Here is a 23,082-nt window from a genome sequence, read left to right as displayed (position 1 = left end):
TGGCCTTAGGTGGCCCCTGTATGCAGATGGCCTTAGGTGGCCCCTGTGGAAGGTTCGTTTGACCCCCAAAGGGCTGTGACCCACAGGTGGAGAACCTGCTGTTCCAGAAGATTAGAGTCCATGATGGCAGAACAAAGGCAGGGTCGCAGGAATAGCTGAGCACTCACACCATGCATGATCCGAAGTGAGAGGCAGAGAGGCACTGGGAATGGCCTGAATCTTGAAACCTCAAATCTCATTCCCAGTGACTACTTCCTCCAGCAAAGCCACACATTCTAACCTCAAACAGCACTGGCAAGTGGGGACCAAGTATTCAGACATGGGCCTGTGGGGGCATTCTCATGCAAACCACCACTCATCTGATTCCAGCCTAGATAAGCTCCCCAGGCAGATATCTGACACATAATGTGAGCTACTTAAATAAATAATACTCAAGCAATCACACCTTCAAAAGTAAATTCAATATATTTAATCTAGCCCAATTTATCTCAAATTTTTTTTCAGCATACAGTATAAAATATATTCTATGATTGTGTCTCTAAGGTCTATTGTGTTTTGCACTGGAGCACATCCATCTGAACACTAAACTCTTGCAAATACTTCACCTGTTGACTGTTGTAAGATATTTAATAACTATTCTTATTGTGACCCTGTCAACCGTCTAATAATCAAGATAGAGGCCAAACTATTTATTTAATCAGCTTCAGCATAATTACTGGGTGATTACCCCTAAACTATTTTTCAACGCTAGACTGGCTATTTCCCAGCTGTGCTCCCCAAGTTACTTGCCAATAGTCTTAGGCTCCTGGTCCATCACATCAAATAGTGACCTGGTCTCTCTTCTCAGCACTATGACAAGCCCTGCCTACCTCTATTCTCCCCAGTAATTGGCTGTCAGCCACTTTTATTTAACCAGTCACAAAAGATTGGCAAGCAAAGTTTTATAACATCATATGGTGTACACAAAAAGAGACATGCAACCAGATCCCGGGAGCTAGTATTTGGCATCTGAATACCCAGCAGAACCAGACCAACCCCAACAGTCCATACCAAAATTTGCAGTTGAAAATTCATACATAAACACATACACGCACATGCACACACACACACACACACACACACACTATCCCATGCACACTTAACTTTTCTTGGCAGTTGACTCCCTGCTTCTAAAGGTAGAAAAGTTAAAAATTTACTTCTTTGGTCACTCTGCCCACAAGTCAAGTGCTCAGTAACAACCTGTGTCTGCCCTGTTGGACTGTGTCAGCCTACAGAGCTCTCCCCTGTGGTCACTTCAACATTCATTGAAAGGATGTATAGATTTTCATCTTAGTTTTCACTGAGAATACAGTATGATTAATCCTTCCTATTCTCGCTTAATTCCAAAGTTATCTTTTCTATATTTTCTTTAATTTCTATTTTTTTCTACTTTCATCTGTCCTGGAATTTTCTGGGTTCAGTGCAGCTGAACCAGTTAAGTATATTGAGATTAGTTTGGGACTGTGGTCTTCTTGAACCTCCCTCCATGTCAGCATGCTACCCAGCCTCGGCCCCCTCTCACTCTACTCCCTTTGGAACTCTGGAGCTTCATCTTCTCAAAGTGCCTTCACATTAGTTTGGTTGTGGTAGCTGAAGAGATCTGACAGCCTACTTTAGTTCTTATCCATCCTAGTCAATCTTCCATCACATTGTGGGTGGCCTTAGTACATTCTCAAGACTTTAAATCATCTCTACTGTCCACTCATTTCTTGAAATAAACCGGGAAACTGTCCCATTATCCCAATGTGTATAAGATGTTTAAACTATTAATTTAAACAGTATTGGGTTCATTTAAATGACTGTCTTGCAGTGAGTTGGCCAGGAGGCCCGCATCTCCTTGTTCATGTATACGTAGACCCACGACAGGAGTGGGAATAGGGTGATTACAACAGCAATAGCCAAGTGCATTCTTCCACCACCTGGATTCCTATAAAAATAAAAAGTATTATATTTATTGAAGTCTAAGAAAATAAGTTGCTTTGGAAATATGCATAAAGTTTGAATTGGTAAAACATTACATCTTAATAGTTTCTCTTTATTGAAATTAATAGTGATTTGTATAAAATCTGTATATACTTTATATATGTTGCAAATGCCTTTTCCCATTCTGTTTTAAGGAATACTGATGAATTAGATTGCGCTAAAACTGATCTTTCCCTAATCAGTTTTTTTCTTGGACCCCTTGTAAGAAGTATTTGTCTCCCTGAGACAGCATCTTGCTGTGTGGTTCTTGTTGTCCTCATATTTGTTATCTAGCTCAGACTGGCCTTTAACTTGTAGAAATCCTCCTACCTCACCCCTCTGAGTGCTGGGATAAGAAGATACAGGACCATACCCAACTTTTCCCAGGATCTTGAAGACACTGTTGCTTTCTCTAGAGACAGGAGGTTCTAAAATACAAGACCTGTCTGGTAGAGAGTGAATTCAAGGCCAGACAGGGCAACTGACACCTTGCCTCAAATAAAATGTAAAGAGACCTGGGGATTTTATCTCACTGGTTGAACAAATACCTTACCACATACAAGGCCTACATTTTGTCTCCAGCATCACAACTATGAATAAACTTTAAGAATCAACAAGTCCAAAATAGGAATTCCTGAAAACAATTTATTGCATCGATGCATTGATGATAAACTCTTCAAGTCAACTGAATGTTTCGATGAACTTGTTGATTTAATCTAGGATTTTAAGAATATTGAACGCCTCTGTGGATCTTGTTCTTAGACATGTTTTTTTTTTTTCTTTTAGGTCTTACTAGGATTTATTAATGTGAAAATTTTAGAGACTCCATATTTGACCTTATTGGTTCTCTTGTTTTTGCATGTCAAATTTTCATTTAATTGGCTTTTGCTTTAATGTTTATTTTCTCATTTTTTTGATGTTCTCCTAAGCTTGAAGCCTAGCTCATTCGGCCCAGCCTCCTCATCCCTCACATCAGATATATACTACAGCTCAGAATGTGTATCTAAGCATGGTTTTCAAGCTACGTTTCATAAGTGTTACCCTGATTTGGTTCCAGATGGTTCTGATCTCTGTAGTGTTTTCTTTTTTAGCCTACATATACTTGAAAGCAATGTCCTAATTTCCAACTGTATAGCAACTGCCAAATTAAATTGTTGTTAATGGTTTGTATGTTTTAACTATACCATGTTCAGAGAATATTCTTTGTAGGATATAAGTTCTTTGAAATATGTAGGGAGTATTTCATAGCGGAACCTATAGTGTTTTTGAAATAGTATGTATGTGAAAAAAAAAAGAGGATTCTACCAGCTGTGTGTGTGTGTACACATGTGTATCTCAGTGTGTGTCTATCTGTGTCTGGGTGTGTGTGTGTAGGCTAGAGGTTGACATTGACTGTATTATCCGTCTAAAGTTGCTCTAAGATTTATTTTTATTTGATGTGTATGAGTATTAGCTTACATGTATGTAAGAGCACCACATGTATACCTAGTGTCCTAGAGTTTTAGCCATAAAATAATCCCCCATATTTTTCAAAGTCCTATAAAGTATATTCTTTGAACATAGTGTGATTAACATGGAAACCATTAACAACAATGTACATTTGGAAATTAGGACATTTGCTTTCAAAAACATTTGAGTCAAAAAATTATTTATTTTACGTGTGTGGGTGTTTTGCCTACATATTTGTCTGTGTGCCTGGCACCTGTGGAGGCCAGAAGAGGACATAAGATTCCCTGGGCCTGGAGCTAACAGATGGTTGTGAGCCACTCTGTGGGTGCTGGGAATTGAACTTCAGTCCTCTGGAAAAGCAGCCAGTGCTCCTAACCTCTGAGCCATCTCTCCAGCCCCTGATCCCTTGATTTTTACTAATAAGTTGAACTTACTTGGATGAGCTGTGGCACAGTGCCATCCATGCTGTGACAATCACCAGGCCAGACAGCTCCCTGGAAAACATTGCATTTCACATTATGAAGTGGCTACTGCTCCCCCACAGCACATCTCTTGGAATGGTACAGCCCCCCAAACAGACTGGGGTTTCATTTGTTGTTAGTTTCATGTTTTTAAGGAGAGTCGGTGCTTTGCATCGACTCAAATACAAAATCTAAACACACACTGTGAGAGCTGAGGGAGATGGCAGGGAGAATAGTTGTTTGTGGTGCTAATCAGACTAATAGTGTTAAGGAAAATGTGCTTGTGGAGTTGTGTGTCAGGTATGTGTGCCTTTTGCATTAAGAACAGCAGGCATAATGTCACTGTCACTGGAGGCTCCACTTGGAGTCCACCCTGATTCCTGGGCTTTAAGCTGGAGGTGACTCAACCCATTTAGTGTACATCCCCATCTGCAGATCCAGCGTGGCCATCTTTCCAGAGTGCATAGGTTAGAGTCCAGAACAAACCACACCTTGTCAGTAACACCTAACATACCTCTGGAGCATGGTGCCAGCAGACACCAGCAACGGGGTAGAAAAAAACCAGAAAAGGACTCTTAGTAAGGCTGGGAGCCAAAGGAAGGCTAATAAACTAAGAGTAAATGGTTCTGACCAAGGGAGGGGATGGCATGTGACACACTAAGCAAGGCTGGCAGAGACTGACCTGGGTGACTCAGGATGCTGTCCCCAGCTTATCAGACTGGAGTATTACTGTACTATGCTCTTGCTAGTTACAGGAAGGTCAGGGCTCGCCTGCCTGAAAGTAATGTGGAATTGGAATGGCTATGAGAGCCATAATGGTATAATGGCCTGCAGGAGGCAATGGCAGGTTTGAATCCACTCTTTCTTCACCTGATAATGGCTGTGTTACTGTCCCTGCTCCTAGTACAGTTGAGGGAGTTATACCATCATTGTGCACCGGGAAGCTGCTCTTGCAAAGAATTACTCAGGTCTGCCCCACCCCTCCAAAGAGCAAAAGCCACTGCTCACCTGCCTTCTTCCTCATTTAGGATGCTCTGCTTTGCATGGAGCAAGAAGTGGTATGCCAAGCCACCAGCCCACAGCGCGCAAAACAGCATGTGTATGGCAGACACACTCTTCCAGATGAAGTTGCCTACAAATGGATGCCCTGCAGCTGTTAATCAGGTCGGATCCAGAAGGGGGCGCTCTCTTATACTTGCTTTATAATACTTCCTTTTCTTTGGAGAGCCACCCTTCCCACACTACTTGCCCCTGGCCTCTCCACTTTCTGTTGCTTAGCTTGGTGGAATGATACATGTAAGCTTATGCAAAGAGGCATAAAGCATGTGCTTGAGTGTAAGACGAGCTTGCACCAAATAGGGGAACACATAAAAGCATGCCACACATTGCTGTAAGAACTAAGCACAGGGAGATTGGAAGGAGCAACGTAAACCAATGAAAAATGTAGAGGTGTGTTACAGACAGGATAAGCACTTTCTCTACACAATCGGCAGTTTGTATACATACATTTTGACTGCATTTCAAAGAAGAAAGTAGTTAACAACAAGAGTGGTGTTTCTCTAAAAATATGTAAAGATAAAAGAGCCGATCTGGATTAGGAAGAAAAAAAAAATGATGTGACAGGCAATGATCCCCAAGTCTGAGAAGACAGGATCACCACTGTGGTTGTTGCTCATCTGATCTAACACTAGCTGCAGGATTAAGATGTCAGTGCAGTGACCGAACCCTTCTCCCTTATGAACTAAATCTCATAAATAGCAAGAGGTCTTGAGTCGCAGTTGATAAAGGCTAGTATGCCCAGAGCCGGGGAAGTCTTCCTCAGATGGTCTAGGACCTCGACCCGAGGTGAAAAGGAACTACTCATCAGAAGGAAGGTGAAATGCCCGGAATCCTGTTTTTCTCTTGGGAGTTGGTCAGGTAGACTCCCATCATTCTAAGAACTCCAATTTGCTGAACCTCCGTGTAGAACCCACTATTCATACCTGTGACAAGGGGATTAAACCCAACAAGCAGGGTAAGTACTGCTGGGATCATGTACACCACCTGTTAGCAAAAAGGAAGTGTGAGGGTTAGGAAGGGTGCTCAAACATGGGAGCATTAGCCCAGCCTTGACTGTCTTCATCCCCAGCACTGAAAACAGGAGTACACTCAACAAGTGATACAATACAGACCATCTAGCAAATAAAAGTGCCATCAGAGCTCACCATGCTGAACGATTTTCCTCTGTTTCAGTAAGTCACAGAGGATGTGGTAATTCTGCTATGACCTTATCACCATATCAGGCTGTAATTTTACCTCCCTCCATCAGCTCTTCCAAGAAATGCTTTTGACTCCCAAGCTGTAATGTCAATGCTGGCCTTCCAGTTTCTCCCAAGCAACTTCCATACCCAGGGTGACCTTCCCTGCTTACATAAAAGAGCATCCTCTGAAAAAAACAGTCATGAATGGTCAGATAGCCCTGCTAGGCTGGACCCTCATGGACCATGTGACTCAGTATTCCAGTTGTGCGAGTGAGGTCACAGATAGCATCCAAATGATGTGTGGGTCTGACAAGACTGTTCATTTGGGAAATCGAGGTGGAAAGACTGTGGAAAGACTGGACTTGTAAAAGTCCCATTCCCAAGATTCATTGTAACAGACACTGGCACTCTGCGTGTGCGTGTTTGTGTGTGTGTGTGTGTGTGAACCAGGAGGCAAGAAGGGAGAATAGGTTCATAAAACTTGGAGACTTTCAGAGAGAGGGGGCTATTTCACTATATCAGTTTCAATGTTTAGAGTAGAAACCTTCAGTCTCTTCAGACATGACCAGAGCTGTTGTTTCAAGTTTTCACCTTGAGCAGAGCATGCACTTGGATCACAAAGTCTGTGTTAGCATTTCCTGCTCCATCTAAGCTGGTGACTGGAATGACAGCCAGTTGATACCGACAAGTCAGGTTGTCCCTGACAGATGGGCACTCACGCTTTTAAGGGTCTTTAGTGTGTAGAAATCACCTGGGTCTTGTGCTGAGTTGGGAGGTCTGCAGTGAGTCTTAGCATTCTGCCTTTCTGACAAGTCCCTGGATGGAACACTGCTGCTTTTCCAAGGACACACTTAAGGGGTCAATCCCATTCCACATGAATAACTATATATGACTCAGCTACTCAGGAGTGAGACAGACAGAGACAACCAGAGACAGAAGACCATAAACGAGCACACACCATACAATCCCCAATTGTGCTCTGTGAGAAATGTTCTGCATAGATTCTTAAACTGTGCACTCAAATGCCTGAATGTCTGTCTCAACAGACTACACAGCCTTATTCTTACTCAACTGTTTTATACACATATGAACAAATCAACCCCTGAGTCTCTCTCAGTAACTGTGATGTAATGACCCTTGTTAAAACGCTTTTCCCTGTCGGTAATTGGAGAAGATGAAAGAAGCTAGGGGTAGAGAGACGGAAAAGAATTGCTTCTCATACACCAGTTAAAACAATGGTATCGCATGCCTTTAATCTCAGCACTTGGGAGGCAGAGAGAGAGGAATCTCTGAGTTTGAGGCCAGCCTAATCTACAGAGTGAGGTCCAGGACAGCCAGGGCTGCACAGAGAAATGCTGTCTCGAAAAACTAAAATGAAACAAAACAAAAAAGCAATGCTCAGCAAAAAATACAAACGCAGAAAATTCACTTATAATGTCCTCTTCTGTTACTTTTGGGATTAACTAAATGTAATTAGTTTGTTAATTTATGAGTGAATGCATGTGCATTTGTGTATATGCATGTGTGTATGATCTAAGCGTTGGTGGTCAAAGGACATCTCTGTGAAGTCAGTTCTCTCCTTTTACTTTTACGTGGGTCACCAGGACCAAAATCAGGTCTTTAGGCTTCTGGGCAAGCAGCTTTACCCACTGAGTCATCTTGCCAGTCCTTTATTGATTTTTTTTTTTAACAATGGAAAAACTAAAGGTATCATAGTATCTTCTTAACAGAATTTAATTCAGTGGAGTCACCAAGTACCCTGGACTTGTTCCTAATTTCTGTCCACTGCAAAACTGTTTTTTTTTTTTTCAATCTCTTTAGCAGCTAGAAATAACCATGTCCAGGAATATAATATGGTAAGTCGGTGTCTTCCAGGGTTCAAGTTAATGACATACAAGGCATTTAGCAAGGTTCAGTTGCTTATGAATCACACTGAGACCCTAACAACAACACGACATGCTGATGTGTGCGAACCAAATGCCACCTGTCCAAAGGGCTTCTTGGGAAACATTTTCTCTGTAACTGAAGGGATGGAAGTTCAGGAGGAAACCTATCTTGCTCCTGCTTTGATTCCTCATCCATTGGCTATACTTCTCTGGAGATTAGAGAGGTCTGCAGCTGCAGCAGCTATTCAATAAACAGGAGGATGGCTGAGAAGAGAAAGCCCGAGCCCTTCATGTCACTGTTGACCATCAAGCGACCACCAGAGTTTTTAAGTGATATGTTCTGTATTGTTATAACCTGTTGTTATAACCCATATCCCAGTATTTGCCTCTGTAATGCAAGTAGCCTCCATGAGCAAGGTACAACAGGGAGTGTGGAAAGGAGCTGGGTGAAGTCCTAGTCTCCAAAGTGCAGAAAGCAACATAGTATTGTCCATTTGTGCATCCATTCCTTCTGCACTTCCCTCGGGAGGATCTTTATGAGGAAACTTTATATAAGGCTCCTAAGAAGAGGGAGAGCATGTCCTTGTCCTCCTGGGCTGGCTGCACAGCACATCAACCAAACCAGTTGTTGTTACAATGAGAGTTCAAGAAGGGTGGTCAGATGTTGAATTAATTATTTAAATCGGCTGCTAGTCAAGCCGACTATCTAAGCTGTGGTGGCTCTGCCTAGTTCAGCTGCCATGTTTCTCGGCCGGAGGCCATGTGCATGCCACAGCTAGAAACAGCCAGCCAGAAACACCAGCCCTGCCACCCATGAGACGTCTGCATGGGAGATGGCTCTGCCAATCTTCCACGCTGTCTCTGCAAGGCTGGGCATTGCCCAGACCATCCCACCATCCACATGGGCCCAGTAGGAAAATGAGACTCTAATGCTTAAATTATCCAAAAGCTTATATATTTGGTAATGATCAGTAACAAGATGCCCATACAATCAGAAGTGTAACCCAATACTTAACCTAGATATACCAACTACCTTTGACTGCTACAGACACGTGAACATCCGCCTCCATGTTCCTCCCTCCCTCCCTCCCTCCCTCCCCCCCCCCCCCTCCCACATCTCTCTCTCCTTCTCCCCCCCTCTCATTCCTCTCTCCCTCTCCTAGCTCCTCCTCTTCCTCTCCTTACTCCTCCCACCTTAGCTCCTCCTACAGTCAGATCCTCCTAGAAAGAGGCAGAGTGATTGAGATGGCATCTGTGGTGGTCCCAGGAGCTGGGTACACAGCAGCATGCTAGGGGCAAGGCACAGTAGCCATTGTTTCTGGACTAGATTTCAAAGACAGTGCTGGAAATGTGGGATGGGCCATGCTATGGTGGGCCTAAAGAGCAAATGGAGGTGTTCCAACTTGGCTTGGGAAATAACAAAGGGTTTGAAAGCAGACAGTGATGTATAGGCAGCTAAGAGGCAGAGGAGAAAGGAGGCAGACAGAAGAGGTATAAGGCTGTCTTCAGGGGAAGTCGGAGGACTGAGTGGGAATGAGGGAGGATGCCCATCAGAATGTTTGACCTGTTTTTCATTATCCATACATGAGCAAAGGTAGGATGCTCAGGCACTGTGCATGTAACTATGCCTAGAATGGATGTTGTTGAATTCTTATTTCACTTTTACTTTTGACAGCATCTCAAGGCAGTGATGTTAAAGGTGACAGGTTTTGCGTGAAGATGCCTAGGTAGTTCTGCTGAGATCAGAAATTATGGGTCAGGAGGTGGAGGGAGGAAAGGTGTTCTCTGGGATCCCAGACATGCTTCTAAGAGCAGCAAGGTGGTGGAGGTGGCTATTTGCTGTGATCTTTTGTTGAATCAACATGGAGCTTCCTGCAGGGATATATGATTTTGAACCCAGGCTATGGAGCCAAGTGCTGAGGAGGTCATTTAATTTGGGGACAGGGGACTCTGGATAATAAGCAGTTTCAGAGTATGGTTCTACTGCACAAACATTCAAAGCAGACTAGAACTCGGCTCTGTATTCCCGGTTTTCTCACTTGTTGCTCTCTATACACAGTGAGCACTGTCTCCAAACCCAAGAATGAGTTCCTCAGTGATACTGTACAGTCTCCCTCCGAAACCATCTCTTGTCATCTGAGAACAAAAAGCATGGATGCACAGAAGCAATACACATCCTTGTCACGGCTGTCAGAACGGTTAGCATAATGTACGTCAAGTGACTAGCATGTTGTAGGTCCTTAGCAAATGATGGAACTCCTACTGTCATGCCTGGCGTAATCATGGGAAATGGGAGTTGCTCTCTCTGTGGAAAGACTTCCGTGTCTCCAGGAAGTTCAGAATTCACACCCCCATCAGATGATCAGAATGACTTCCCCCTCCAATGAAAACAATTAGGAAAGTAAGCTCACAAAGGTGTTCATTTCCATGTGAACACCTTTGTGAGCTTACTTTCCTAATTGTGCCCCAGGAGCAGAGCCATGTGTCAAATGGAAGAACATTTTGAAAGTAGCTCATACTCACCACCCACAACTCTGCATCTGGATCGTTCACCTAGAATGTCAAAACATCAAGGTGTTAGCTCACATTAGACCCATGTATTTACTATTATTAGACCTTGTATTTACTATTCATTGCAAAGAACTAGGCGCTACTATGGGCTCCGGGTACAGAACACCAGTGAGCTAGTCCAGCAGTCTGCCCATCAGGATGGCTGAAGGAACTCTCGGTTGAACACAACAGGTAGATCTAACACCCAGCCATGCATCTTTTGAAAATAATTGTTTGAGATTTCCTAAGAACTACTAGGGTGCATTTTAAGACCCTAGGTCTCAAGGTAAGAGGAGAGTTATCCTGAGGATGACCAGGAAGAGATCTAGGATGCTGTCTATTCTGTTTCCTTCTTCCTTCCAGGAGCTGAAATCCACTCAATCTCACGGGGGCTTAAGGTTTGAAAAGGTGTCAGAGCTGCGGTTCTGGGTCCCTTTCTAAGTGGCCAGCTGCAAGCACTTGCCGCTGATCAGGCTCTCAGCGTGTTGCCGAACCACAGGAACTCATGTTCTGCTTGAGAGGACTCTGAGGGTCCCAATTCTGCTCCACCCTAAGAACCGGCTGCCCGAGATTCGCGGTCCCTCTGCCAGCCCTCCACAGCCCGCCTGACCTGCACCACAGCGGCCAGGGCGAAGAAAGCTGCCATGAGCGTGTTGCAGGCCCGCCACAAGCCGGGAGCCCAAGGAGCCACTGGGGACGCCATAGCCTAGAAGCCTGAGGAGCAGGCCCGGCCCAGAGGGGCGTGGTCAGAGGGCGAGGCCGGGCGAGGGGGGCAGGTCCCAGAAGGAGGGGTGGGGCGCAGCAGGTGGGCGGGGTTAGGGGGCAGGGCGCAGACAACGGGGGCGGGGATAAAAGGCGTGGCAAGCCCTTCTTCCCTCCCCGCCCTCCTCAGTTCTAGGACGATCTTGCGGTGCCGACTAGTGGATAGGTGTGGCATTGCCCTTGCTGTGCATTCTTTTCCCTTAATCTTTCATTGAAAAAGCAAATGAGGGAAACAAAACAAACACAACAAAACAGCATAAACCAGAAATGCAAATGAAGGAGAGAAAGGAAAAGAAAAAGAGGGGCGTGCGTGTGTGTTCCAGTTAGGTTTTTTTTGTTTGTTTTGTTTTTGTTTTTGTTTTGTTTTCCCGTTTTCTGAGACAGGGTCCAGTGGCTGTCCTGGAACTAACTATATAAAACAGAGTGGCCTCAGACTCACAGAGTCTGAGCTCATTTACACATGCATAGTCCTAAATAGTCCCGGGGTTAGTATTTATGTGCTTCTTTCCAAAGCTCCTGTGCTTCCTGAGCGAGGAAACATTGTGACATTTCTGAAGTGAGCGACACAACAGAGTTCCAGCAGCAGCTCCCTTTACCTTCGTGCTTTTATTGTATAATACATTTACATATTATACATATTTCTATTTCTCTCCCACCAGCAAAATCATTGTTTCCAACACTCATTTGTTATGCATTTCTTAGAAGGAAAGACTTGAAAGTATTGGCAGCTCTCGGCTCACTTGCTTCAGCCGGTTTTGGTTTGTAAACTACGGTTGATAGCTCTTCTGGGAGCTCATTTACACATGCATAAACCGAATCATTGTTATTCTAAATAGTCTTTGTCACCCCAAATCCTGCATTCCGGTGCTTGACTGTTCCACTTTCCTTTTAACTAAAAAAAAAAAAAAGAAAAAAAGAAAAAGTAAACTTCTCAGAAGGGGTTTCCATTTAAGTTCAGCCTTTAGACCAGCATTTCTCAATCTGTAGGTTGAGTCCCTTTCAGAGCCAGAGGACTCTTTCACAGAGTTCCGATAAGACCAATCTGAAAACACAGAGATTTGCATTACAATTTATAGCAATAGCAAAATTGCAATTATGAAGTAGCAACAATAATAAATTTTATGGTTGGAGGCCACCATAACGTGAGAAACTGTATTAAAGGGTCACAGCATTCAGAAGGTTGAGAAACTCTGCTTTAAACTGAAGAAACCCCTTGTTTCAGGAATGTCACAGCATTCAGAAGGTTGAGAAACTCTGCTTTAAACTGAAGAAACCCCTTGTTTCAGGAATGTCACCTGCTGAGTACCTGGCATAGCTTTGGAGTGAAATTCCTTCCTCAGAAAAGGGAGCTTGGGGGCCTTGGAGAAGCAGGCATAACCATTATCCTAGGTGTGCAAGGGCAGCACCAACCACTCTTACTAATGTTGGGTGTGGCTTCTCTTCAGGTCTCTCCCACTAACCAGCCCTGAATGTCTGGGGACAAGCCAAGGTCAACTTCAGTGCTTTGTCTCTACCTGGAAAGAATAAAGCAGAGAGTGTTTGGGGCTGGATTACCTCCCCACCCCACTTCCAGCCACCATCCCTCAACACCATTTTTTGAGCTAACAGTCTTTAAAGAGATGGTTAAGTTAAAATGAGGTAATGGGCTGGTAAAATGGATTATCCAGTAAAGCAGTTGCAACACAAGACTAGCAATCTCAGTTTGATCCCTGCGAAAAGACAGGAGAAACTGACCACCCCCACCCCCACGCTCATCCCCCACAACCTTGGTGTGCCCTCAGACACACACACGAGCGCACACACATTGATGATGATGATGATGATAATTAACAAAGTAATAGTAAAAGCATTTTTATTTGTGCACACAGCATTCTGCTTGCATGCCAGAAGAGGGCGCCAGATTTCATTATAGTTGGTTGTGAGCCACCATGTGGTTGCTGAGAATTGAACTCAAGACTTACGGAAGAGCAGTCAGTGCTCTCAATCTCTTAGCCGTCTCTCCAACTAAAAAGAACATTTTAAAAACGAAGCCACAAGGGTGAACTCTATTCCAATAGACTGGTGTTCCTATAGGAAGAGGTATCGAGGACACAGGTGGAGAGGAAGGACTGTGATGCTACAGGAAAAGGCTCCATCTACACGCAGAGGCGAGAGGAGCAGAAGAAATTGCCATTGCTGGGGGAAGAACAGGATATGGAGTGGATGGTTGGAGGAGTCTACACGGAGTCACATGGTCTTCTCCTGAAGTATCTGAAACCAGCGAGGGCCAAGATACTCCAGCAAGCCTGTCGTGCTCCTGGAAAGCCTGTCTGGACTCTGGATTGGATTGGAGTGTTTGCAAAATTTAGCTCCCATTGTGAACACCCGAAGGCAAATTAAAAATTGATTTCCAATGAAAGGCATCTGACCTAAAGAACGCTCCTCAGAGGTCCCCACATGCCACTGGAAAGAGAAGACATTTAATGTTCCTCCTCTTTGCTGATGTCTAGCCATCTTTACTCTGGTCATGGGTATGAAGCGCATTGGACCATTTTCTTCATTCATTTACTAAATATACAGGACTTCCCACGTGTCTGGCACTGTGCTGATACTGCAGATGTGACATGGACACAGGGGTGAGCCCCGTGTAGTCTGAGAACTAAACATAATTAGAGAAATAACCAGGTGACCTCAGCGAGCAGGATATCGGGGACCGAGTGGGGACGACCTCTGTGGAAACGCGCACAGCCAGGACTCTGACCTTTTCCAAGGGTCCTTAGAATTTTCCTGATTAAAATGTGAATGAGTACAAGTGGTGAAGACAACATGGACCCCATGCTCAAGGCAAAGAAGAGCATATGTAAAGAGGCCCTGGTCCCCAAGGCCACCAGGCCACCCATTGTGGTGACGAATATAGTGAAAACAGTTGTTGTTGTTGGAAGGTGGGAAAACAAGAGTAAGTGCCTGAAGTTGGGCTTTTCCAAGGCCACGGAGAAGCCTCCTATAGGTTTTGAGACACATAGTAAAGCTTTTCAAGAAATACTGCTTTCCTTCCAAGACCTGGGGAAGCCTTAGGGGTCATCTGTGGGCGTGGTCTCATTTCTCCAAAGGCCAAAGAACAGGTCCCTCAGGACCTGCTTGACATCACTTTGCTCGCCTGTTAGCTATCTTGAAGACAGAAGGATTTTCCCACCCATAGCCTTGTCCTTTTACACTAATAAGATAACGGACGAGGGTGGACAGTAGACTTCAAAACCACTTCTCTCTTAATCTTGACTTTGGGTTTTACGGGTTAGGCTGTTGGAACTGTGAGTGTCCACAAGGTGGCGGACTTCCTCTTTTATCCGATTCCCGGGGCGGGGGGTGGGGAGGAGGAGGGGAGGAGGGGAGAAGGATCGTACCTCCCCTTGGATCTCCCCGGGGAGGTCTGATGTAGACTTTCAGGGTGGATATGAACTTGGAATCAGCCCGAGGTGAAGAAATACAAATAGAACTTTGTACCAGGAACCTTCACTTTTGAGCTGAGGCACTGCAAGGAAGGAGCTGAGTTTTGCTGTGTCATAGGCAGAGCTTAAACCCATTTGCTTCCCTGAGATTCCGCCCCTCCCCAGCAAACAATAATGATAATTGCATCGGTTGCCCTGTCTTTATGCAAGCCCAAGGTGGCTTTTGGCGTCTTAACAGCCCCTCAAGGTCTGCATTTGTAAATCTAAAGTAAGAGACTTGAGCTTCTCAGGGGTCCCTCTTCCTAGATGACACAATCACTACACAGTTGTTCTTTTTGTTAGTTGTGTAAGGGTGCCTTAGCAAATTATCCTGAAAGCAGAGAAATTATAATTTCCCTATCAAAACAGAGAATCGATTATCTCATGGTTATTGAGTGTGGAAGTCCTGTTAGCAGGACCACACTTCCCTGAAAAGGCTTAGGGAAAACGTCTGGCCTGTTTTTTCTAGGTTTTGGAGGCTCTTTCTGGCCAAGTTTCTCCTGTAGACTCTCTTGACTTAACCTTCTCTGTGTAGGTACCTGTCTGATCCCCTCAAACCTCAAGAAGTTCAGGCTTTTAGAAAAAAAAAGTCCTCATTCCCTCAGGGGCTTGAAGAAAATTTCTGCTTGCTAAAAAGAGAGTCATTGTCCTTATCTCTGGCTAGAGCAGCTTGTTGTGGCACTTCCATTAACCTGACTGTGGTGACTATTAACTAGGCCTCTAGGCTCCCTCTGTCTGGTTCACAAGCCCCCTTTCTCCCTTTCTGGTTTAACCCTGGAAATCTTTCCCAGTCTCATCTTGTTTTCCCAGGAGACAGCCTTGGTAGTTTGGAATAAACCTTTTCCCTTTCACCCACAGAGTGTCTATTTTGGCTTCTTTGCTGTGCCCATTTTTATTCAGTATCTTCTCTGTCTTGATTTTTTAAATTAAGATAGTGTGTATGCATGCATGTGTGTGCCCGTGTGTGCTTGTGTGTGTGTATGTGTGTGTCTGTGCTAAGATGTACAGTAGAAGTCAGAGAACAGCTCTCTCCTTCTGCCCTGCAGACCTTAGGGATTAAACTTTGATCACATCAGGCTGGGTGGCCAGCACCTTTACTCTCTGAAACATCTTGCTGTGATGTGGAGAGCTTTTGGGGCTGCTAGGCAGGAATCTGACATTGGCCAAGGACAAGGAAATGGGCTTCAGGCAGGAATCTGACATTGGGCCGTGACAGGGAAGTAAGTTCAGGCAGGAATCTAATTTTAGGCTAAAACAGAGAAGTAATTTCAGTCATGAATCTAAGTCTTAGGCTAGAACAACGAAGTAGGCTTCAGGCATGAATATGACTGTGGGCTAGGAAAGGGAAATAGGCTCAGATATTTTTGTCATCCTGATGAGCCCTTAGAAACACTGATCAAAGAGAATGGTCATGGGAGTGATCATGGAACTTCGTTTATTGCCTTGTTTGTTCCTTGACTATTTGCAGCTATTGTATTGCTGGTTCCTCAACCTAGAACTGATCTAAATATTTGCATGTAATTAAAATGGTTTAAAAGAAAATTGGGAAAAAATAAACCCGCCTCAGCCTTCAGCCTCAGAACTGGCTGGGGTCATGCTGCAATACTGTCTAATTGTCTTTGTTCTTTTTAATCCTCACTCCTGCGCTGGAGAACCTGTTGACTGACTGAGCTGGCTTGGTCACTATCCTCTCCTTTTTGTCTCACAGTGAGATTAATCCTGAGATTTAAGACCTGTCTGCATGATTCAGTCTGATCTGAATTTTCTGATTCTCAAGCTAGTTACATTCATTTTCAATGAATTTGTTTCCAAGTAAGGTCATGTGGTCATGTACACAGACTTCTAGGGTTAGATGTATCTTTGGGGCACTATCATTCAGCAGGTTAACTGTAGAAACTGGTCAGTCTCTTCCTTCCTCTCCCCTCCCTGGGCAGCCCACCTGTGATTCTGGTACTTCCTGCACAGTATCATCCTGTCTCACTGCTACTCCTTGAACAGGCTGCCCATGTGCTCTCCCAGGTCTCCTGGCTGGTTTCCCCACATCTGCCCTATTGTGGACTGAGCTGAGTTACCCTCCTTGTCCTTATGCTGACTTTATGGAAACAGGGCTTTTAAGGAGATAGTTAAATGAAGTCACTAGGGTGAGACCTTCACCTGATAGGACTGGTGTCCTTTTTAGGGGGTAGTATTTTTTGTATTTACATTTCAAATGCTATCCACTTTCCCAGTTTCTCCTCTGGAACCCCCCCATCCCAATCTCCCTCCCCCTGCTTCTGTGAGGGTGCCCACCCACCCACTTCCACCTCATCACCCTGGCATTCCCCTACACTGGGGAATCAGAATCAAGGCTTCACAGGACCAAGGCCTCTCCTCCCATTGATGCTTGACTGTGGGACTGCGTATGGGTGTCCTGGGTCATGGTTGAGCAGGTGCTTAGAACCCCGAGATTCTCCGTGGAATGCTGCGTGAGAACCGGCAGGAGTTTGGTCCCTCCCATCATCTAGGATCCTGAAAAGCAGTCACGATCTCCATAGAGTCACACAGGCCAGGCTATAGGCCTCAGGCCCTAGGGATTTACATACTAATGAAGGCCAGAGGGCAGAGCAAATTAAACATTCCTCCCCCAGATCTTCCCCTAATCCTCCCCCTTTCTCCCTCCCTATATAACTCGGGACTGCCCTGAGTTTTTGGGGGGTACGCCTAGATCCATCTATTATCCGCCATGACAATAAACCTTTTTGGAACCAAGGACTTCCTCGTGTTATTGGGGCCTGCCGCCTCCAAGGCCTCCGGACCGCTGGAACCATAGGACTTCCCTCCCTAATGTGGGACCCGCCACGGCGGTGGAGGCGCATCCAAAGTGGAGCACAGACACCCACGGACTTAAAGGACCGGGCCACCCCAGTCTGCTACAGAACGCAGCCGAACTTCCCGCCCCGCTTGTCCAGTGCTGTGAGGAATCGACTCAGTGAAGATTCCGCGCTTCTCCCATGCTGACTAAAGCTGCTTGCTTAATCTCTCACTTGGAAGATCTCTGCGTTCCAGCCACGAGGACCCATCCACGGAGAATCTCGGGGTTCTAAGCACCTGCTCAACCATGACCCAGGATACCCTTATGCAGTCCCACACTTGACAAGGCCATCCTCTCCTACATATGTGGCTGGAGCCATGGGTCCCTCCATGGGTCCCCCTTCAAGGACTGGTGTTCTCATAGGAAGAGGAATGTATGTGTGTGTGTGTGTGTGTGTGTGTGTGTGTGTGTGTGCACGAACACACACAGAATCCTTTTGCCCTTCTGGGAGTACCCAGTGAAAGCCACAGGAGGAGCTGTGTGTGTGTGTGTGCACAGGAGGCTGTATATAAGCCAGGAAGGAAGCAACCCTGATGACATTGGGAACTCATAACTTCCAGCACTGCAAAAAAACCTGTTTTTTAAACTGCCCACCCTTTGCAGTCATACCTGTGAGGGCAGCCAAGCCAAGATCTGTGCTCTGTAAGGCACAAATCTCAAACTTCTACCTAAAACCACCCCTTCCTTCTTCCCTGCCTCCTTCCTGTGCTGTGCCCCTCCTCCACCCGCCACTCCCCCACCCTCTACCTCAAAGCCCCCCATCCTCTATCCCTCCCCCACCTCCAGTAAATAGGAAACTCCAGGGTCAAAAACTAAAGTTTGAACAGTCAACAGTCCGTTAAAACCCTGCAAGCAAGGCTGGGGCCAGCAGGCTGAGCTTGCTCCCCACCGAGCTTCCTTGCCCAAAGCGTCACATGTGGTTATGTCCTGTGGAACCCTTTGGTTGTACAGCCTCCTATTATGCAATTCTCTCTCCTGCAGACGTGGGTTCCACACGGGTTCCTTCTCCTTTGCCTATTTACCTCTCACTCCTGTTTGCACTCAGTCCTGGAGCAACCCTGCCACACCCTCAGCAGCTGCCTCTGGCTCCTGTAGTATGATCACACTGGCAGTTAAACAATGAATTGCTTGGTGTCTGCGTGGCTCACCAGACTGAAAGCCCCATGAGGACAGTGTCTGCATCTATTATATTTTTTTCTTCCTGTTGCTTTCCCAGACCTGGCACGTAGCTGGCACTAAGCCATTGTGACAGGATCGAGCTGCAGACTTAAGGAGCCATCGTGATGAACACCTACCATCCTCTAGATCTTTTTACAGTGCATATGAATTCAAAGTGATTCTTAACACTCACCAAAACAGTTACCTAGGGAAAAATACCTTCTTCTTCTTTTTTTTTTTTTTTAATGACAAAGAACAGAAGGCTTGGTTACATATAAGTCACCAAGACCAAAGCAAAATCCTGGAGCAAACCAATAGGCATCCTACTAAGAGTCAGCAGCGGCCTAGGCCTGCCTCATGCCCTACTTGCAGTTACTGTACGGCAGCCTTTAGATGTTTCAGTCCCGGTTGGTGGATGTGCTAGCTTTAGTTTTTATTGTTTTTTATTTGCATTTGTATATGCATGTATCTGAATGTGTGTGCATGCACATACGGAGGCCAGAGGATAAACTTGGGTGTGTCAGTTCTCCTATTCCACCATGTGGGTCCTGGGATTGAACTCCGGTCCTCAGACTTGGAGGCAAGTGCTTTTATCTGCTGAGCCATCTTGCCGGCCTCCTGCTAGTCTTAGATGATGAGAGAATTTTTAACAGGATTATTTTTTCAATCCAGATATCAGTCCTTATTATGTGTGTGTTTGGTAGTACCATAGCATGCGTGTCAGAGGTCATAGGACAATTCTCAGGGGTTGGTTCTCTCCTTCCACAGTGAGTTCTGGGGATCACACTCAGGTGGCAGGCTTGTGCGGCAAGTGCTTTTTGCATCTGCACTGTCTCTTAGACCCTCAACAACACCCTTAAGAGGAAATTTGCTAATGAATAACAATTTTCTTTATTAAATAACTGTTGTAGTCAAGGAGAGAACAGTCAGACTGTGACGTAGTCACATAATGGATTTCTGATAGAAACATAAGGGAAGGAACTCCCTAGCATCCTTGATAGGCAGCCATGCTTAGAGAGAGGAGGGAAACTCGGAAGGGAGGCTATTTATGAGAAAGTCTTCACTAGGTAAAGCCTTTTCTGGTGAGGCACATCCCCACCCTGGAGTGGGTGGGGATGGACTGGGAGAGGTCACGAGAGAGCTTGTGGCCAGTGACCACAGTGCTCTGTATCTTGAGGGAGGGGTCGTTATCCATGTGCCTGTACCTGTCAACACTGTACTAATTGTACACATCAGAGTTGCTAACGTCTCTGTTTGCAAACTGGGTCACTAAAAATAAACCCGTGAGCAAATACTGGATGGGGCTCATGAGACCCATGCTGAAGTGTTTAGGAGTGAGCTATACAGTGGCTACCCATGCTGAAGTGTTTAGGGGTGAGCTATACAGTGGCTATCCATGCTGAAGTGTTTAGGGGTGAGCTATACAGTGGCTTAAACATACGATGGGTTGATGCTGATCATCGGAAGGATGGATGGATATCTGTGGGACAAGGAGGCAGAGTCAGTTGTCCCTATAAACTAGAGGTTGTGGACAGATAGTTGTTCCCTGCACAGTGCTTGTGTTTGTTCAGCTTCATAATAAAACGTTGAAAAACAAAAACAAATGGAAACACCGCAAGCTAAAAACAAAAGTGTTTTAAAGTAGCTTAAAATCACTGTAATCAGTAAGACAACACAGAGACATATGGGTTGAAGACCACTACTTTATTTCAGTTGTTTGTTTTGCTTTAGTTATTTGTGGTTCAGGGATTTCCTATGTAGCCCAGGCTAGCCTCAAGCTTGCCCTGTATCTTGGGGATTCTGCTTCATCTTTCAAGTACTGGGAATTCAGGCCTGCGTCACTATGTCTGTCCACTTGTTCTTTACCTTACAGTGGCTCCCCTTACCCATAGCAGGCGAGTCCCAAATCCTTCAGCAGATGCCTGAAGCCATGAATAGCACCAGACCTTATCTTTGCACACCAGGCTTTCCCTCTGCGTGTACACCTATTATTGAGTTTAGGATATAAATTAAGTTTAGAGAATAACAACTAATAATAAAATACAACATGCACAATACTAGTTTTGTTTTATATATAAAAAAAAAAGAAGGAAGGAATATGTTTGAGGAAGGCATGGTATGGTATGGTATGGTATGGTATGGTATGGTATGGGGGAAGGGGGTGTCTCTGCGGGCCCATGCTGAGGCATCCCTTCTCCCTGAGGTAACAGCTACACAGGACATACGACGATGGTATAGTATAGAATAGAGTTTATTTAGGGCATGGGGAGAGGAGTTGAGGAAGTAAAGACAGAGAAAAGGCAGAGAGAGAGAGACAGAGAGAGAGAGACAGAGACAGAGACAGAAACAGAGAGAGCAGAGTAGGGTCTGCTTAGATGTTCATATCCTTAGCTTTATGTTTAATACTTGTTTTTATTTCTGAACTAGATTCACGTTTCTCTCCCCAATGTGGCCACATTGAATACATCTTCCCTTCTGCATTCCACTTTTAATTTGGCTTTTTAAATTGGCTTATTGAGGATGGGTTGCCAGACCTGACGTGGTTGTGATCCTGAGTCTGATAACATTAGGGCTAAAGCCGGTGAGAGAGAAATGCTAGTCGTCTGTTTTAAGCTGTGTTGCACATTTTCTAGGAGAACGGCTGTTAATCCTACCCATAGAGAATAAGGCCACTACCATACTTTAAAGCCAAATTTGAAGCAAGCTCTAATTAAATACTGGCCAGGTTGATGTATTCTCTGGCCAGGTCCATCTATGGGTTTCCAGAAAAGAACCATGAGTCATGTTCTACAGGGGCTTATAAAGGTAAAAGCCACAATCCACTGCATTTTCCAACAGGTCCAATCAGGGACAAGCATGCATCCTGACATATTTCCTGCCCACTTACCTCTCACCCACATGTGATCAACCACATCCGTTGTAGTTGGGTCAAGTAAAATTGTTTAGGGGAGTTAAAACCACATGGCTTTTACCTTCCATAAACAATAGCTTCTAGCACTTTAGGAAGTATCTGTAAAGTATAGGCAAGGGACTTACAGGTTAGAGGCACTTTTGTTACATAGATCTCTTAGACACAGAAATTGAAACATAAGACGTGACTTTGGCTTTCACACTGCAGGTCGATATTTCCTACTTGATAGTAGCTGTAAGCTTACAGCCTCAGTGCCTGGCCAGCGATGTATCTCCATGGCCAAGGAGTGATGGTTTGATGGGAGATGGCACCTCAAACATCTACATCTAAGCTTTCCTCCAACACTCACAGGTATGTGGTCCTGGCACATCCCCAAGCTACTTCTTACATCAGTTAAGACGGAGATAGTGGTATCTGGCCAGCAGAGTTTTATGGCAGTTATATGTTACGACCGGTTCAAGTTCAGCCATGCTTTCTCAGATCCAAAGTTTGCCTCGGGCTCCTGTTGCTCTAACTATCAACAGCTTTGGACACAGTTACACAGGCCCTCCTCTAGCCTCAGCTTCTGCAGTGGTTGACTGAACCAAGTGTATTTTAAATATCTGGGAAAAAATTGCTTCTATATTGATCATATACAGACTTTTTATTTCCTAAACAACACAGTGTACAGTGTATTGTATGTTGTACCAGATCAGTGATCAAAAAAACATTTTAAAGCACACAGGAGGATATGCATTTATCCGTGTAAGTACTATGCCTTTTATTGCTTTCATTTATTTATTTATTTATTTATTTATTTATTATTTGTATAAGTGTGCACACACATGCATGCATGGAGGTGTGCTCACCCATGCTATATGCATGTGGAGGCTCACAGGTTGATGGAGTGTCTCTCACTGGGAACTCACAGGCCAGCTACTCTAGCCAGAAGGGCAAGTTCCTGGCTCCTTTTGTCTGCACAGCACTGGGGTTTCAGGCGTGTACCATCGTGCCTAGCTTTTCCATAGGTTCTGGGAACTGAGCTTAGGCCTCATGCTTAAACAGCAGTTTGTTCATGAAGTCGTCTCTCCAATCTCTTAAAACGCATTTATCTTAATTTTTAATTATTTTGTTCTATGATGTTTATGTAAGAAACTTACACATCTAAGGACCTGGGTATCCATGATGAGACTCAGAGCGATCCCTCATGGATACAGATTGGGACACCACGTGTGTGCTTTTCTCAATCACAGAGACTGGCTTTCTCTTGAGTCTCTCCCACATAGCTTGCTAAATCCTCCTTTGGTTTGCACCTCCCACTAGTTCCAGCCTCCCACTGGTTCCCATCTTTCACTGGTTCCTACCTCCCA

The 23,082-nt window shown here is 44.9% G+C and overlaps 1 protein-coding gene across 1 annotated transcript; it reads right to left on the bottom strand.

The window, feature by feature from the left end:
* Positions 1-446: 446 nt before the first annotated feature.
* On the bottom strand, positions 447-11,293 carry Tmem220 (transmembrane protein 220). Its single transcript, XM_028780194.1, has 6 exons — positions 11,198-11,293; positions 10,561-10,590; positions 5,894-5,954; positions 4,920-5,043; positions 3,885-3,944; positions 447-1,966 (listed from the first exon to the last, which is right to left on the bottom strand). Exons 1-6 carry the CDS (start codon positions 11,288-11,290, stop codon positions 1,831-1,833), a joined length of 504 nt encoding a protein of 167 aa, XP_028636027.1. The 5' UTR covers positions 11,291-11,293; the 3' UTR covers positions 447-1,830.
* Positions 11,294-23,082: the final 11,789 nt, after the last annotated feature.

This window comes from Grammomys surdaster, unplaced genomic scaffold, assembly GCF_004785775.1.
Source record: "Grammomys surdaster isolate TR1022 unplaced genomic scaffold, NIH_TR_1.0 364, whole genome shotgun sequence".
Lineage (NCBI taxonomy): Eukaryota > Metazoa > Chordata > Mammalia > Rodentia > Muridae > Grammomys > Grammomys surdaster.
Note: the sequence above shows the minus strand (reverse complement) of the source record. Positions and strands in the feature narration are given on the sequence as shown.

Coding starts and splice junctions, on each gene's coding strand:
- Tmem220 (XM_028780194.1), bottom strand. CDS start 11,290: ATGGCGTCCCCAGTGGCTCCTTGGGCTCCCGGCTTGTGGCGGGCCTGC. Junction 5,955..10,560: donor CAGATGCAGAGTTGTGGGTG/GTGAGTATGAGC, acceptor TTTTGCTAACAG/GTGGTGTACATGATCCCAGC. Junction 5,044..5,893: donor GTTTAATCCCCTTGTCACAG/GTATGAATAGTG, acceptor ATCCATTTGTAG/GCAACTTCATCTGGAAGAGT.